General features: G+C 47.3%; 1 protein-coding gene across 4 annotated transcripts in view; it reads right to left on the bottom strand.

Annotated features, from left to right (window-relative positions):
* Nucleotides 1-11,365, bottom strand: part of GRHL3 (grainyhead like transcription factor 3) — a 53,619-nt gene extending 42,254 nt beyond the window's left edge. The window contains exon 1 of one of the 4 annotated variants that reach the window (XM_029571318.1): nt 11,236-11,365. Coding sequence is in view for 1 of the 4 variants with exons in the window: in XM_029571315.1 (XP_029427175.1) it covers nt 7,211-7,227 (17 nt within the window). In the remaining 3 variants the exon portion in view is untranslated. Of the gene's footprint in view, nt 1-7,210; nt 7,348-10,927; nt 11,082-11,235 lie in introns of those variants that run through there. The other 3 variants (XM_029571316.1, XM_029571317.1, XM_029571315.1) reach the window with 3 other exon arrangements.
* Between the last annotated feature and the right edge of the window lie 1,194 nt (nt 11,366-12,559).

Below are 12,559 nucleotides of genomic sequence, written 5' to 3' on the forward strand. Positions count from 1 at the left end.
TTTCTTTTTAATTGTTAAAGCGAACTGGGGTCTATCACTTGATGAGAGACCCCGAGCCGTAAAAGACAGACCCAGCGATGTGCTAGCAATGTGGCTCTGAAAGAGATGAGCTTTTTGTTTTTATAAAATAATCACTGACAATCCCCACTTTCTTGATTTCTTGCTGGTCTCTTTTGGGCTTCCAGCTCAGTCGGAACCAGGATCGGGATCTGGCATCACCAGCCTTCCATTCAGTTTAGTTTTACTTATCTGCTTAATCGCCTTTCTTCTTAATATATCAAGGCACTGGAACAAAACAATGCCGCATAACCATAATAAATATAATCCAACAAAACAATCACTCCTAAACATGGCGTAAGATAGTCACAACTCATAAACAAATAACATCTATCCACAAATGCCCAAAAGAAAATAAAAATTAGATAGTAAAACTAAAAACAATCAGATACCGTCCTGGAGAAACTAACATTTCTGATAGTTTACTTCCAAGGGTAATGAATTCAGCTGCAACTATTTTATATCCCCTCCCAACTCACATAGCCCCATCATTCTAGCAACAATCCTTGACTGGGGACCACACACGAGGGGTCCATCTGGAGTCCTGCAATCAGGGGTCTTACATCTGCCTGCTAGGTGTGACTCTTGAGTGATGACCATGACCCTCCCCTAGGGGCAATGAAGGTGTCTTTGTAGCATCCTCAGCTACAGATGTACATTTATTTTAAATGAAAACAAAAAAATGCAACAAATGAAGCAAATTTCAGTTTGTTCTACATGGAACAAACCAAAAATAATCTCCTTTAAAAATATCCAAAAGTTTTCTAGTATTTTTGCATTCATTGCATTTAAAAATAAATTTAAAAAAAGGGGTCTCTGGCAGGACTGGGGCTCAGCAACAAGGCCTAGGCTGGGGCCGGGTCTGGTGCTGGGGCCTAGCATTGAGGCCTAGACCTTGAAAGTAAGGCCTGCTCCCAGTGTTGAGGCCTCAGCTCAGTCCGTACTCGGTTCCTAAGCCTGGCGCTGAGGCCCAGCTCTGAGGCCTGGTGCCGATACCGAGGCTTAGGACTGGAGCCGGCGCTAGAGTCTGATGCTGAGATCTGGTCCCAGAGTTGAGGCCTAGACCTGGTCCCAGTGCCGAAACCTAGGCCTCGTGGGGCATTTAGTTTAATGGGGTTTTTTTTTTTCCTTGGTTTGGCAAACAAATCAAACAGAAAAAAAAAAAAATTAAATAAACCAAATCCAAAATGACAAAATAAGAAAAAGAAAAACAAACCAAACTGAAACTTTTGGGGCTGCATAGCTCCATCCCAGGCCCTGGCTGGACCAGGGAGCAGAAGGCCTGCCCTGAGAATCAAGCCCAGGTCTCTTGCATGGCACAGCACCACCCCTGATCCACTGGACCAGCCTGATCGAAACCCTTTTGACTTCAAGAGCTGCAGAGAAAAATCCAGAGGATCCCACCACCTTTGAATGCAGCGGCTGTCACCCCAACACATAGAATATACTAAAGAGAAGTCTCTCTTTGCTCCAAGATGTTCTTTTTTTTGGCTGTTGGATATGACAGGGTCTACGCAGCTCGATTCACATCAGCCCCTTCCTTCTCTTGCCTCCAGCTCCCTCCTCGTTGACCCAACCGCCTCTCCAAAAAAAAGCTGAGGGCTGGACTCATTCCTCCCCTTCTCGCCTTTTATTTTATTTCTTTTGGAAGTGGCGAATGGCGTGGGCCGCACACGAGGAAAGCAAAAGGCCTGAGGAGGGCAGGGTGTATGGCAAAAAAATAAAAATAAAAAGAACAAACATTCTCTGAAGAAGGCGAGGTGAGAAAAGGGGAGAATAAAGGCGGAATAAGGGAGGCTAGGACGGAGCGAGAGTAGAGAGGGTGCGTGTTCTGACAGATTTAATGCACCATGTGGGCGGTCGGAAGCGAAGGAAAGGAGGCTAATTTCCTGTAATTGGTGGAGGGTGTGACTTCTTTTCGTATTAATAATTAATTAGAGACTCTGCTTTTCCATCAGACTCTGGCACCTCCTTTGCTACAAATGTTTATTTGTATGTTTGGTTTTTTTGAATAGCATTCAGGTCTCTCGAAAAGCTTTAAAAAAAAAAATCTAGCTACCAGCTAAAAAAAAAACCAACAAGAAAAGCAAACAAAAAATAAGTCAAATCCTAAAGGCGCTCCTTTTTTTGTGTTTTAATTGGTGAGGAGATATTAGTGTTTGCTAGCGGCTCGCTCCCGCCCCAGGTAAGTTGAAGGGGAGGGAGACACAGCTGTGCTGATGTTCATCAGAAGCTACCCCCCCCCCGTGCAGGCCTTATGCTGATTCCTGTAACGCATGACCTTAGCACCAACAGCCAAAAACTGGATTAAGGGGAGGAGATTTGCTTTAAAATTGGTGACATAGCCATAAAAAAAAAATATACATTTGTAATTGTCCAAAAAAATATTTTTGCAAAAATCTAAGAAGTAAAATAGACCGGAGCATTACAAAATGGAGACCTAGGGATAAGGTCAAAAGAAAAAAAGCCATAGAACCAAGAATAATCGGCATTTTAACAGAGTGAGCAATCTAGGCAGCATCTGCTGCTGTACAATAAAGGCAAATGTATTCTCTTGAGTTGGGATGCTCTGAATTGTGTTGATGATTGAATACTTTATAAGCTTTTATTGGAGCAACATAATAATTGTCAAAGACAATGGTATACATGAACTTTAGAGACCACACAGGTCATAGTCTTAGAGAACAAGAATCAATGTGGTTTCCAAAGCTCATGTATATCCTAAATTTTTGATAATAACACAGTGAGATGATAGGTGATGGCAGATAAAGACCAGTTGGACCATCCAGTTTCCCCAGTTGCCTTCTTCTCTGGTTCTCTTCTACTTTGGGTAATAAACATATGAATCCCCATTCTTAGATCAACCCATGTCTTTTTTCCAACCTCTCAATCCTGTTTCTCTAGCACCGTCCTCTGTATCTGTCCCAGGCATGCTCATGAGGGATTTGCATTCAATTGAAATGAAACAGGAAATATTAACAAAATTTCCCATTTTGCTTTAATTCATTTGCAAAACAAAATAAAAGAAAAATGAATGAAATGTCATTCATTATTGTTTGTTTCATTTTTTAAACATTTTCACTGCCTTTGCCAGCTACCCCCCCCCCCCCCCAACACACACACACACATCCTTGGTTCTCCCTCCAGTCCCCTCCACCTCCTCTAACCCTCTGACCATAATTTTCATGTTTCATAAGACAGGAGCGATCCGGGATCACTCCTGCCCCTCCATTAGTATGCATAGAAATAGCACCGACAGACTGAGACCAGCACCATTATTCATTAGGGATGTGCATTTGTTATATTTATTTCGGTTGTACACACGCACCTTGCAGACTTTATAGTACACCAGTAAAAACGGATAGTATGTGTGAATTATTAATAATGACTTATGCGCATGCCATCCGTTTTTACTGGTGTACTATAAGGTCCATGAGGTATGCAGGTACCACCAAAACGAATGTAATAAATGCAACGAATGCTATTCATTCCTTCTGTACAAAATGATGCTGGCCAGGCTCAGACCCAGGCTGATTCCATTTTGTATGGAAGAAATTTAACAATGATACCAGCTGAGTCTTCCAGCACCATTTATAAGCAGACCACTTGTGGGGCAGGAACAACCAAGGATTTTTCCTACCCTGTGAGGAAAGAAAATTATGGTAAAAAGGTTCGAGGGGGTAGAGGTGATTAGAGGGGGCTCCAGAATGTTTTTTTTCCCTTTTCCCATGAGGCCTGACATTTTTTTGTTTTTATTTTCCTTTCATTGTTTTCTTCGTTTTAAATAAATGGAAAGAAACGAAACAACAAACAACATGAAAAAGAAGAAATTCAGAAAACTCCATAACAAAATTAAAAACTGTCTGTTCAAACACCCAATGCTCATTGTTGCTCTAAGCAGTTTACCTCAACCTTCCTGGAGGACTAATGCAGTTGGACTGCTGACATTGTGGTTATAATTATTAAAGATATCACTACCTGCAGATAAATCCCCTTTTCTCCAGGTCCAATGTAGCTCCTAGATTCCTGTGACAGGATGGAGATCCACCAACTGCCAGAGCCTGAAGTTTAAAAAGACTCTACTGATGCTTCTCCAGCACTGGGGGTTCTCCCCACAAGCCACTTATGAAGAGTTTCTTCCAACCCATTGTGGTAAGGACTCTCCTCCGTCCGAGAGGCTCAGGTCATAGCTCTCTTCGGAAGCCGGCACACTCTTGTGCTAGCCGGTAAGCACAGCTGTTGTGTGCTGGCTGGGTCTCTCTCCCAGGGGCTATGAACAACATCTGAGGGGCAGAAACGAGGTCTGACAGACAAACCTGGGTCCACTGGTTGGCTGTGCTTGGCATTGCACACGACCACTGGGAAGCCCCTGTGCGCTGGCTTTTGTACGTAAAGCACATCAGGATAGCGATGATATACCTGAACAAACCAGGATCCATTAGCGCTATTCAATACCAATGGGTCCTCTAGCCGGATTTATTGCTTTTCAGTCACTATTGCCTTTGGCTCTGGCCAAATCTAATTTGACTTGTAGGCAATTATCCAGCATTAGTGTCCCCTAGTGTTTGATTGCTTCCTGCGCCTAATGACTTTTCATCTCACTTTATCCTCCCTCTCTCCTGCAGTGCAGCGTACAGAAACTTGTGAAATCGATTATGGATCAATGATAGCAGCGCTATAAGACAGGCAGCTCTGATCATGACATTGTCAAGGACCCGAGGGACTCTCCGCTCAGCAAAACGCCACGGAAACAGAGAGCGCGCAGGCGGGTAACGCACTTGAGGTGAATTTGGGTTTTTGTTTGTTGCTGCCAGAGTTCAGCCATGGGCTGCAGTGTGCTTCATTCAGCAGGAGCCTAGCTCAGGTTTTCATAACACGCCTTCCAAATTACAAAAATGTGCCTCTGGCACTGATGGTTTCGACCAAAAACCACAACTGGGAGGCTCTTCTCGTTAACCCTTCGTAGGCAAGAGGGGACGCGTCTTTAAGCCTTTCCCGTTCAACACACCCGCATGCCCAGCCGGAACCGGGATAGTGAGGGGACCAAATGGGCCCTGCTGGAACATTAGAGCTTGTCCCCCGTCAAACTGACCCTTAAAGCTTCACGTCCTTGGAATGGGGCTTGCACAGCCCCAAAGTCAGGGGCCTTTCTCTCTCTTGTATCATTTTGAATAGCCCTGAAGGGCCTGGGCATGGGGGAAGGGAGGCAGGGAAAGAAGGGGAATGGAAGTATCCAAGCACCGAGAAGAAGAGCCACAGAGCTGGAAGGATCTCTCGCTGACAACCATCGGGCCATTTCCCATCTGTCTCGCCTCCTTGTAGAAGAAACTGCTAACAGGGAAATGAAATAGCAAGAAATCGAGGGGTGTTGCCTGTAATGGGTCAAAGCCGCAACGAGATGCCTGAAGCCAGTCTCTGGGCCATGATAGAAGATCAGATGTCACTTTAAAACAGATGTGCACAGATGTTTCTCCTACTTTGTGCCTCTGGGCAATGATGGAGTAAAGGGGCGACAGTCACCCGGTGGCACCTCAAGGAAGAGAGCAAATCACATTTATGTGACGTGACCTTGCCAATAGCAGATGTGAATGGGGGGGTTGGGAAGGAGGCAGATGGCAAGGGCTCCTACCGGGGCCCAAGGCACCCTTAATCCAGCCCTGCCAATGGGGAAAACACAGAATACAGCCGGTCCCACTCGCCTGGCCTCAGACCTTCCCTGCGCATCACTTGCCTGCTGAGGCTGCTTCTCTCATGTACCAGATCTGCTCATACTGCGCACACGATATAGGGATTTAAATCGGTCTTGCTAGTTGGTGATTTTATTGTTGCAAACTTTTAATCTGTCCACTTTTTTTTTTTTGTTTGTTTTTATGCTATTTGCAATGACTGGCGCTTATTTTGTGCCACACTGAGAGGGCGGTGTACCAGCCGTGATACACGATCGCATGCTTTACTGGAGCAAGCCATGCCCAGTCCGCAGATCAGGTGTTTGGTCTGGTTTTACGTGCCAGAGTTGTTCCTCGCTTGCCCGGGGTTATTCATTTTTCAAGGAGCTGTGTTTCCCAGTTTCAGTGCAAGCGCATCTTGGATCCTCAGTGCAAGGCCACGCTGGGCAGGCAGGACATAAGGGAACGACCCGGCTATGACTTCCCCTGACCCCCCCACTCTTAGAGCAAATGAGGATCCCATTCATCCAGCCCTGTTTCCTTCCACCTTGCTGGGCCAAGGGGTTAAAAGCGGGATACAGAGTCAAATCCTACCAATCTCCCCCCACCCTCCCCCAATTCAAAGCAGCAGCTCCTCCCTCCCTATAAAAGACCCCCTGGATTTATATTGGTTTGCTTATATCACACTGTGACTGTTATTGTGTTTCTAAAAGGCAGGAGTGTTTCTGGAAAATTACCTTGAGCTTAAATTGGAAAGGCACTCTAGAAACTCAAAATAAAAAAAAAATTAACATTCTGTGATAACCTATGATCCCACGGTGGCCTTAACTAATGAGGCTTGTGCTCTAATGTTTCCTCACAGGCAGTCTATATAATGTCCCGTGTACAGTCTGCAAGCTGGAAAGCGGCTGGGGTTTGTGGCTGCCCTGCGAGACCACCTGATGCCCAGATAGGAGAGCTGTGAACAGGTGCTCCTCGCCTACAGAAGCCACCGCACTACGGAAGACTACTCGGTGGCAGAAGGCGGGTCCTCGGCAGGTGCCTCTTTCATGCAGGTGGTCCTGCGTACAGGTGCTCTCCCAGCTGACATGTTCAGCGGGTTACAGGCAGCGTTACATGCGCTGAAGACAGAAAGTCATCCATGCTAACATCTCCCGATAAGGTGGGATGAGTTAACCACATGGTCCGAGGAACATAATGCACAACTGAAATTAAACAATAATAATAATGATAATAATTTTGGATTTTTTTTTTAGCCTGCCTTTCTAAATAATGCTGAAGGTGGTTTACAGCGCTGTTAGTACACAGGTAGGAATGGCTCCTTGCCCCATTCATTCTTGCCAGACTAGTCAGAGGATTTCAAACAGATTAAAAATCTGGCAGAGCAGTTCCATCAGAGACACATTTAAAAAAAAATAAATAAAAAAGATAGAAAAAAAAAGGGGATATTAGCTGATTTGTCTGCGGATAGTAGAATGTGTACTTACTCGAGTTCATTGGACATGGTTTCCTAGCGTCCGCAATACACAGGTAATCAGATCTGATGGCTATTCTCTCCTAACACCCGCTGAGCACGCTCATAGCCCGTGGAGACAACTGTTAGATTTATGTTGAGCTTTGCGTGTGCAGGTATTTTGCTGACAGGTAGGCAGCTCGGGAGCAGCGCTGATTGGCCAAGAGGACAGGTGCCTACGAGACAGGTACATCCAGACAGGTGCAGCCATTAACCCTCGGCGTGCCGAAGCCTGCCTGCCTGCACTGGAGAGCGGGGAGTGGGCCTCTCGGCAGAGAGGGAAAGTGGTAAAGCTGAAGGGGGTGTGTGAGGAATGTCTCGTACAATGGAAGCAAGGCAAGCAGGAGGTTAACAGCAAACGCCAAACGGAACAAAAAAAAGCTCTGCAGACATGTTAGTGCCTGCTCGCTGGTTAAGTGTTTGAGGCTTTGCCCTTTAAATCCCGTCACCCAGTCCAGCTCGGGAGGAGGAGGTGAGGTCCAGCAGACGGGTGCTTTGGAGTTCAAATCTCAGCTCTGCCACTTTCATTTGCCCACTCACTCCATCTCCCAGTTGTTAATTGGATAACACTAATTAGAAGAGCAGTCGTGTTAATGGCTGCCATAATCGTTGGGCTCTGTAATGGTGTGAAAAGGCATTCATGAAAAAAGCCTAAATTACCATTCCTCACTGAGTTGCAATATTTGCATACAACACCACTTACTGCAGGGAGCTGGGATTTTTTTTTGTCTTTTTCTAATGAACAAAGTGAAAGATAAGCTCCCAGTTCTGGAGCACACTTTTGACATTATTTTTCCTTCTTACTGATGTCAGGGAGCTGATAAGGACCCCGCCCCGACCTGCAACCCCAGAATGTCACTTCAGCCTTTGGCACTTTGCTTTCTGCTTGGAGATATTTCAGTTAAATCCCAGGAGCTGGGCTGATTTATGGCGGCGAGATCTGTATCTGCACATTTGGGACTTTCCCCGGCATGAGCTGTGGTCATCACAGGGTATCCAGCAGTCCCAAGAGATGCGATTCCCATGGAAGCACAGACCCAGAGAGACGGCATCCATCGCGGTGCCCCCTTTGCTTGGCTTCCCTTAGAGGTTTTTCTTTTCTTTTTTTTTTTTGTGTGATGAGTTTCTGTTGCAACCGAAAGGCTGGGGAGCCGAGGCAGTGACTCATAATAGCAGGGTATGGAGGGCTGAGGAAGGTTCAGGCAGGCATGTTAGTACAGGCCTGGGAGAAACCTTAATCCCTCTCCCTTTCTCTCTCCCGGCTCTCACCTGCCTGCCTGATCTACTGAAATCATCAGGGAAAGGGGAAGGCGACGAGCACTCTCTCTGGTTGTGAAGGAGAGAGACCATGCCTTAGAAAGGCCTCATCCTGCAGGCGCACTGCTGAACCAGCCTCTGGTCCCTTTTGCAGTTCTGCTCAGACAGGATTGCCCCGCGTGGGCAGCCACCTCTGGGGTGCTTGGCATGGCTTGGCCCTTCATTATGACAGCTGCCAGAAAGGAGAAGGGGCCAAGGAGTTATCCTGTTACCTGCACGACAGTGTCCAAGGTCGTGCAGAGGGCAGTGTCCAAGGAGTTCCCCTGTCCTATGATTCTGGGCTCCAGTTTCCCTGATTTAGCTGTCCAGTGTCCACTATACCGGTGGGCCAGCAGAGCTGCACAGAGAAAGCTTCCTCTGATACCTGGTGATAGCACCGATTCCCACCCCCACCCTATGTCCAGGCATGAGGTGACTGGAGCACAACGTATAGTCTCAGTTCCTATACCTGCAGCTTCAGATTTTAGGTGTTCAGAAGTTGTAAACATAGGTATTTATTTTTTCAGCTAATCATGGGTTCTTCGGGGGTACCAAAAAATCCGTGTTTTCACGGTGCAGGGACTATCGTTGTGTTCCCTTTTCTGGATGAATCGAATACAGGCATTAGTGCAGCTGAGGAGTCGCTAAGCTTAGGCAGGGCAAAAAACACAAAGCAGAGGATGGAGGGTACAGAGTGCAAGGCAAGGGGTGTTTTATCTAATAAAGTCGGGTTTTTTTGTTTGGTTTTTTTTTGCATTGGGTTTGTTTTATCAGGGTTAAATTCTAAAATCAGAAGCCCTGCCTATTCCTTGCCCTGTCCTGTCTCTCCCAATCTGCACAGACCTACATGTGCACTATTGACTCTTGAGGATGTGGGAAGTAATGGTGGACATAACCGAATTATAAGGGAGGTCCTCGGCTGTGTGTCCATGTGTGTCCATGGTCTCACCCTCCTCCTCATTACTGTTCAGGATCAATACCTGCCCAGCACTCCTCCTCTCCCCCAGGAATGCTGGGGCACATCCGTAGCAGAGCCTGCAAGGGAGGCTTCACCTTTATCCTCCAAAACTATTCTGCTCCCCCCCCCCCGCTGAACTGAGACGAAGCTTTACTTTCTAACCTACTTGCAAGCCCCTTTCTTTAAGGCTCAGTTTGTTTTGTTGCAACACAATGTTTGCAACTGTTTGAGGCCAAAAGCCCCTCCGTAATTACATCCTCCGACAGGGCTATTGTGGCTGGCTAATGGCAGGACGGCTTGCGAGCTGCAGGTCCGAGGGCAAGTGGAGCCTGATGAGTGCCTTCACCATGGGCTCTGTCAGAGGAAAGCGTCGGTTCCCCAGAGCCTGGACAGGCAAAGCGATTGGCAGTGGCAGGGAACCAGAGAGGAGGAGAGCCAGAAAGAGCTGGATGGGCCGATCAGGCCTGGTCTGCAAAGCTTCAGGTCGGAGCAAGGATCAGACAGATCCTCCACAGTGGAAGGCCAAGATGCAGCTGGAGTGCAGGCAGTTTAAGGCTCAGCCTCTGATTATTTAGAGTCGGTGTCGCCCGAATTTACTCCACTTAGCAACTAACTCTTCCCTCATGAGGAACCTCGGGGCTGCTTTGGAGGTTTCCTCCTTCTCAGGCCTGCTGAAAGGGACCCTTGCACGGCAGCTAATCCGCAGGCGCCTCTGTCCCTAATGTCCCCTTGGAGCTGGAAACCCCCGCTGGCCCCCAGAATGATCCCCAACATATTCCCAAGAGACACAAAAGGGCCAGATTCAGGACAGGCTCTCCCTCCCATCCTGGCTCTACTGGGAAAGGTCCCGGAGATGCTGACATTCAAAGCCTTTATCCCAGTAACTTTTGTAGTTAGCCAGGAAAAAAAAAAAAAAGTCGAGGTTTTAATTTAAAATTCCCGCCTCTCACTGTTTAAATGTTGTCCCGGTAGGTCAGTCATGACCCGGACAAAAAGAGATGGCACCGGGGGCATTCCCGGGGTATGGTCGGTTACATTTTATCCGGCTAAGCACGGATACTCAAGCTGGAAAAATACAGTAGCTTGGCGTAAATGTGGCTGGATAAAGTTTAGCCGGGTGCATTCAGCAGCAGACTTGTCCGGATAAAGTTAAGCAGATGTTTCCCAGGCGTCTCCCCCCCTTTCGGAAGGGGAGATTTTTATGCAGGGGTTCGGCGGGGGTCTCCTTCCCCAGCACCAGCCCCCACCCCGGAGTAATGCCCTGGTCCCCCTGGAAACAATTTCCAGGCTCTCCCCCCTGTTAGAAAGGCTTAGCCCCCAGGGAAGTCGGAAGCAGCTTCCTCTAACGGTTTGCTCGCGTTGCACAGAGAAGGCGGAGGTAGCTCTCAGTTCCTGGCAAAGGCAGAACAAGGGACAAAGAGAAGCCTTCACCAGTACCTGAGGAGTGCATTCGTTCCAGGCACTCAGGCTTTCTTCTTTAAAAAAAACCCCAAACCCATGAAGGTAGGCTCCCTTCCTCACAGAAAGAGGGGACCTGCACGGGAGTTCGTTCTCAAAACGTCAGCAGCCGAGGCCGGAAGTCCTCAGGAAACTTCCCCCACTGCCACCGAGAGGGGCAACCAAAATATGCAAAATTAACCCCCCTTCTTAGACCAAAAAAAATATGCAAATGCACCCCCCCCGCGTGGATTTCCTGAAACCCAGTCGTAGGGGGGGGGGGGGGGAGGGCCACAGCTGCGACCCACCCGGGCTGACCTGAACAGGGCTGGGATGCCAGGGAGGCTCCTTACTGTCTGTCCCTGGGCACCCACCCAGCTCCACGTCCTCTGCTCCAAAAGTGCCGGAGCCAGCGCGCTGGGTGTCGGCTGATGATGTCACTGATGACATCACCAGCAGATACAATTGCTTTCTCATCATTGCATATGAACACCCGAAGTGAAATGTTAACCCGTTTTTCAGTTGAATCGATTGACTCTTTCCTTCTCTAGTCCAAGTTGATGGCAGAGTAAAATCTCCCCCCCCCCCCCCGTCTCTCCTAACCATTTTGTCAACTAAGGGAGATTGCGTTTGAATCCTGTTTTCCATTGTACGAATGAGATCGTTTGTGCTGCCAGCTCCGAACAAGTGATTCAATTGCACACGCGTTTTACACACTCACTTGCCCTGCAGTGAAAATGCAGCAGAGAAAGGCAATTAGTGGGGATTATTGCACACGGACTCGCCTACTGATGACGTCAGCTCCAGAAGGAGTTCATACCACAGCAATGTGGGGTTCTGCTAAAAAAAGACATTTAAGTAGTCACGTGTCCGGATAAGCTACAGAACAGCTTCAATTTCATTTTTCACACTGACTCTTCATTGCAAAGGTTCACGCATTCTGACTTCCTGGGCTTGGTTTCCTCCATCACCCCGAGCATGTACAGACTCATTACGGGTCAGACCCTCTGCACTGATCCACAATACAAAGCTGCCATGCAAAACTGAAAAGCACTTCTTTTTTTTTTTCACTGGGAAAGGTGTGATTTGTGGCAGAAATCAGGTCACTGCAAGAGTCCAGCGAGAGCTCCCGAGGTGTAATTAATGGTGCAGACCTGGAGACCTGAGCCCTCTCTCCAGTGCTTTTATCTCCAGATGGTGGCTTGGCCTCTTGCATTTATTCCATTCATGTTACGCAGTGCATTCTTCATATTTGTCCATTCTTGTAGGTATAATTTTATGTTTTATGGGAAACCACCAAGAGCTGATTATGGAACAGGCCATGCCTTTTTTTTTTTAATAAATAAGTCCCAGCGATAAGGGCAGAATCAGCCTGGTCAGGCTTCAGTCACATCTGGAGAAGAAGCCAGGGTGGCCTCAAATGTTGGTGTGCACCATCGCGTTTGGATTTTTCTTATCACATTAATGAAAAACACAAATAAAGTGCAGTAACATTTAAATTGCATCAGATTAGTATAAAGCGATAGAACAAAAAAAAAAAAAAAAAGGAACGGCAAGAATCCAGCAATAAGAACATAAGAAGTTGCCATACTGGGTCAGCCCAAGGGTCCATCAAGCCCAGCATCCTGTTTC

The sequence above is a fragment of the Rhinatrema bivittatum genome, chromosome 11 (assembly GCF_901001135.1).
Source record: "Rhinatrema bivittatum chromosome 11, aRhiBiv1.1, whole genome shotgun sequence".
Taxonomy (NCBI): domain Eukaryota; kingdom Metazoa; phylum Chordata; class Amphibia; order Gymnophiona; family Rhinatrematidae; genus Rhinatrema; species Rhinatrema bivittatum.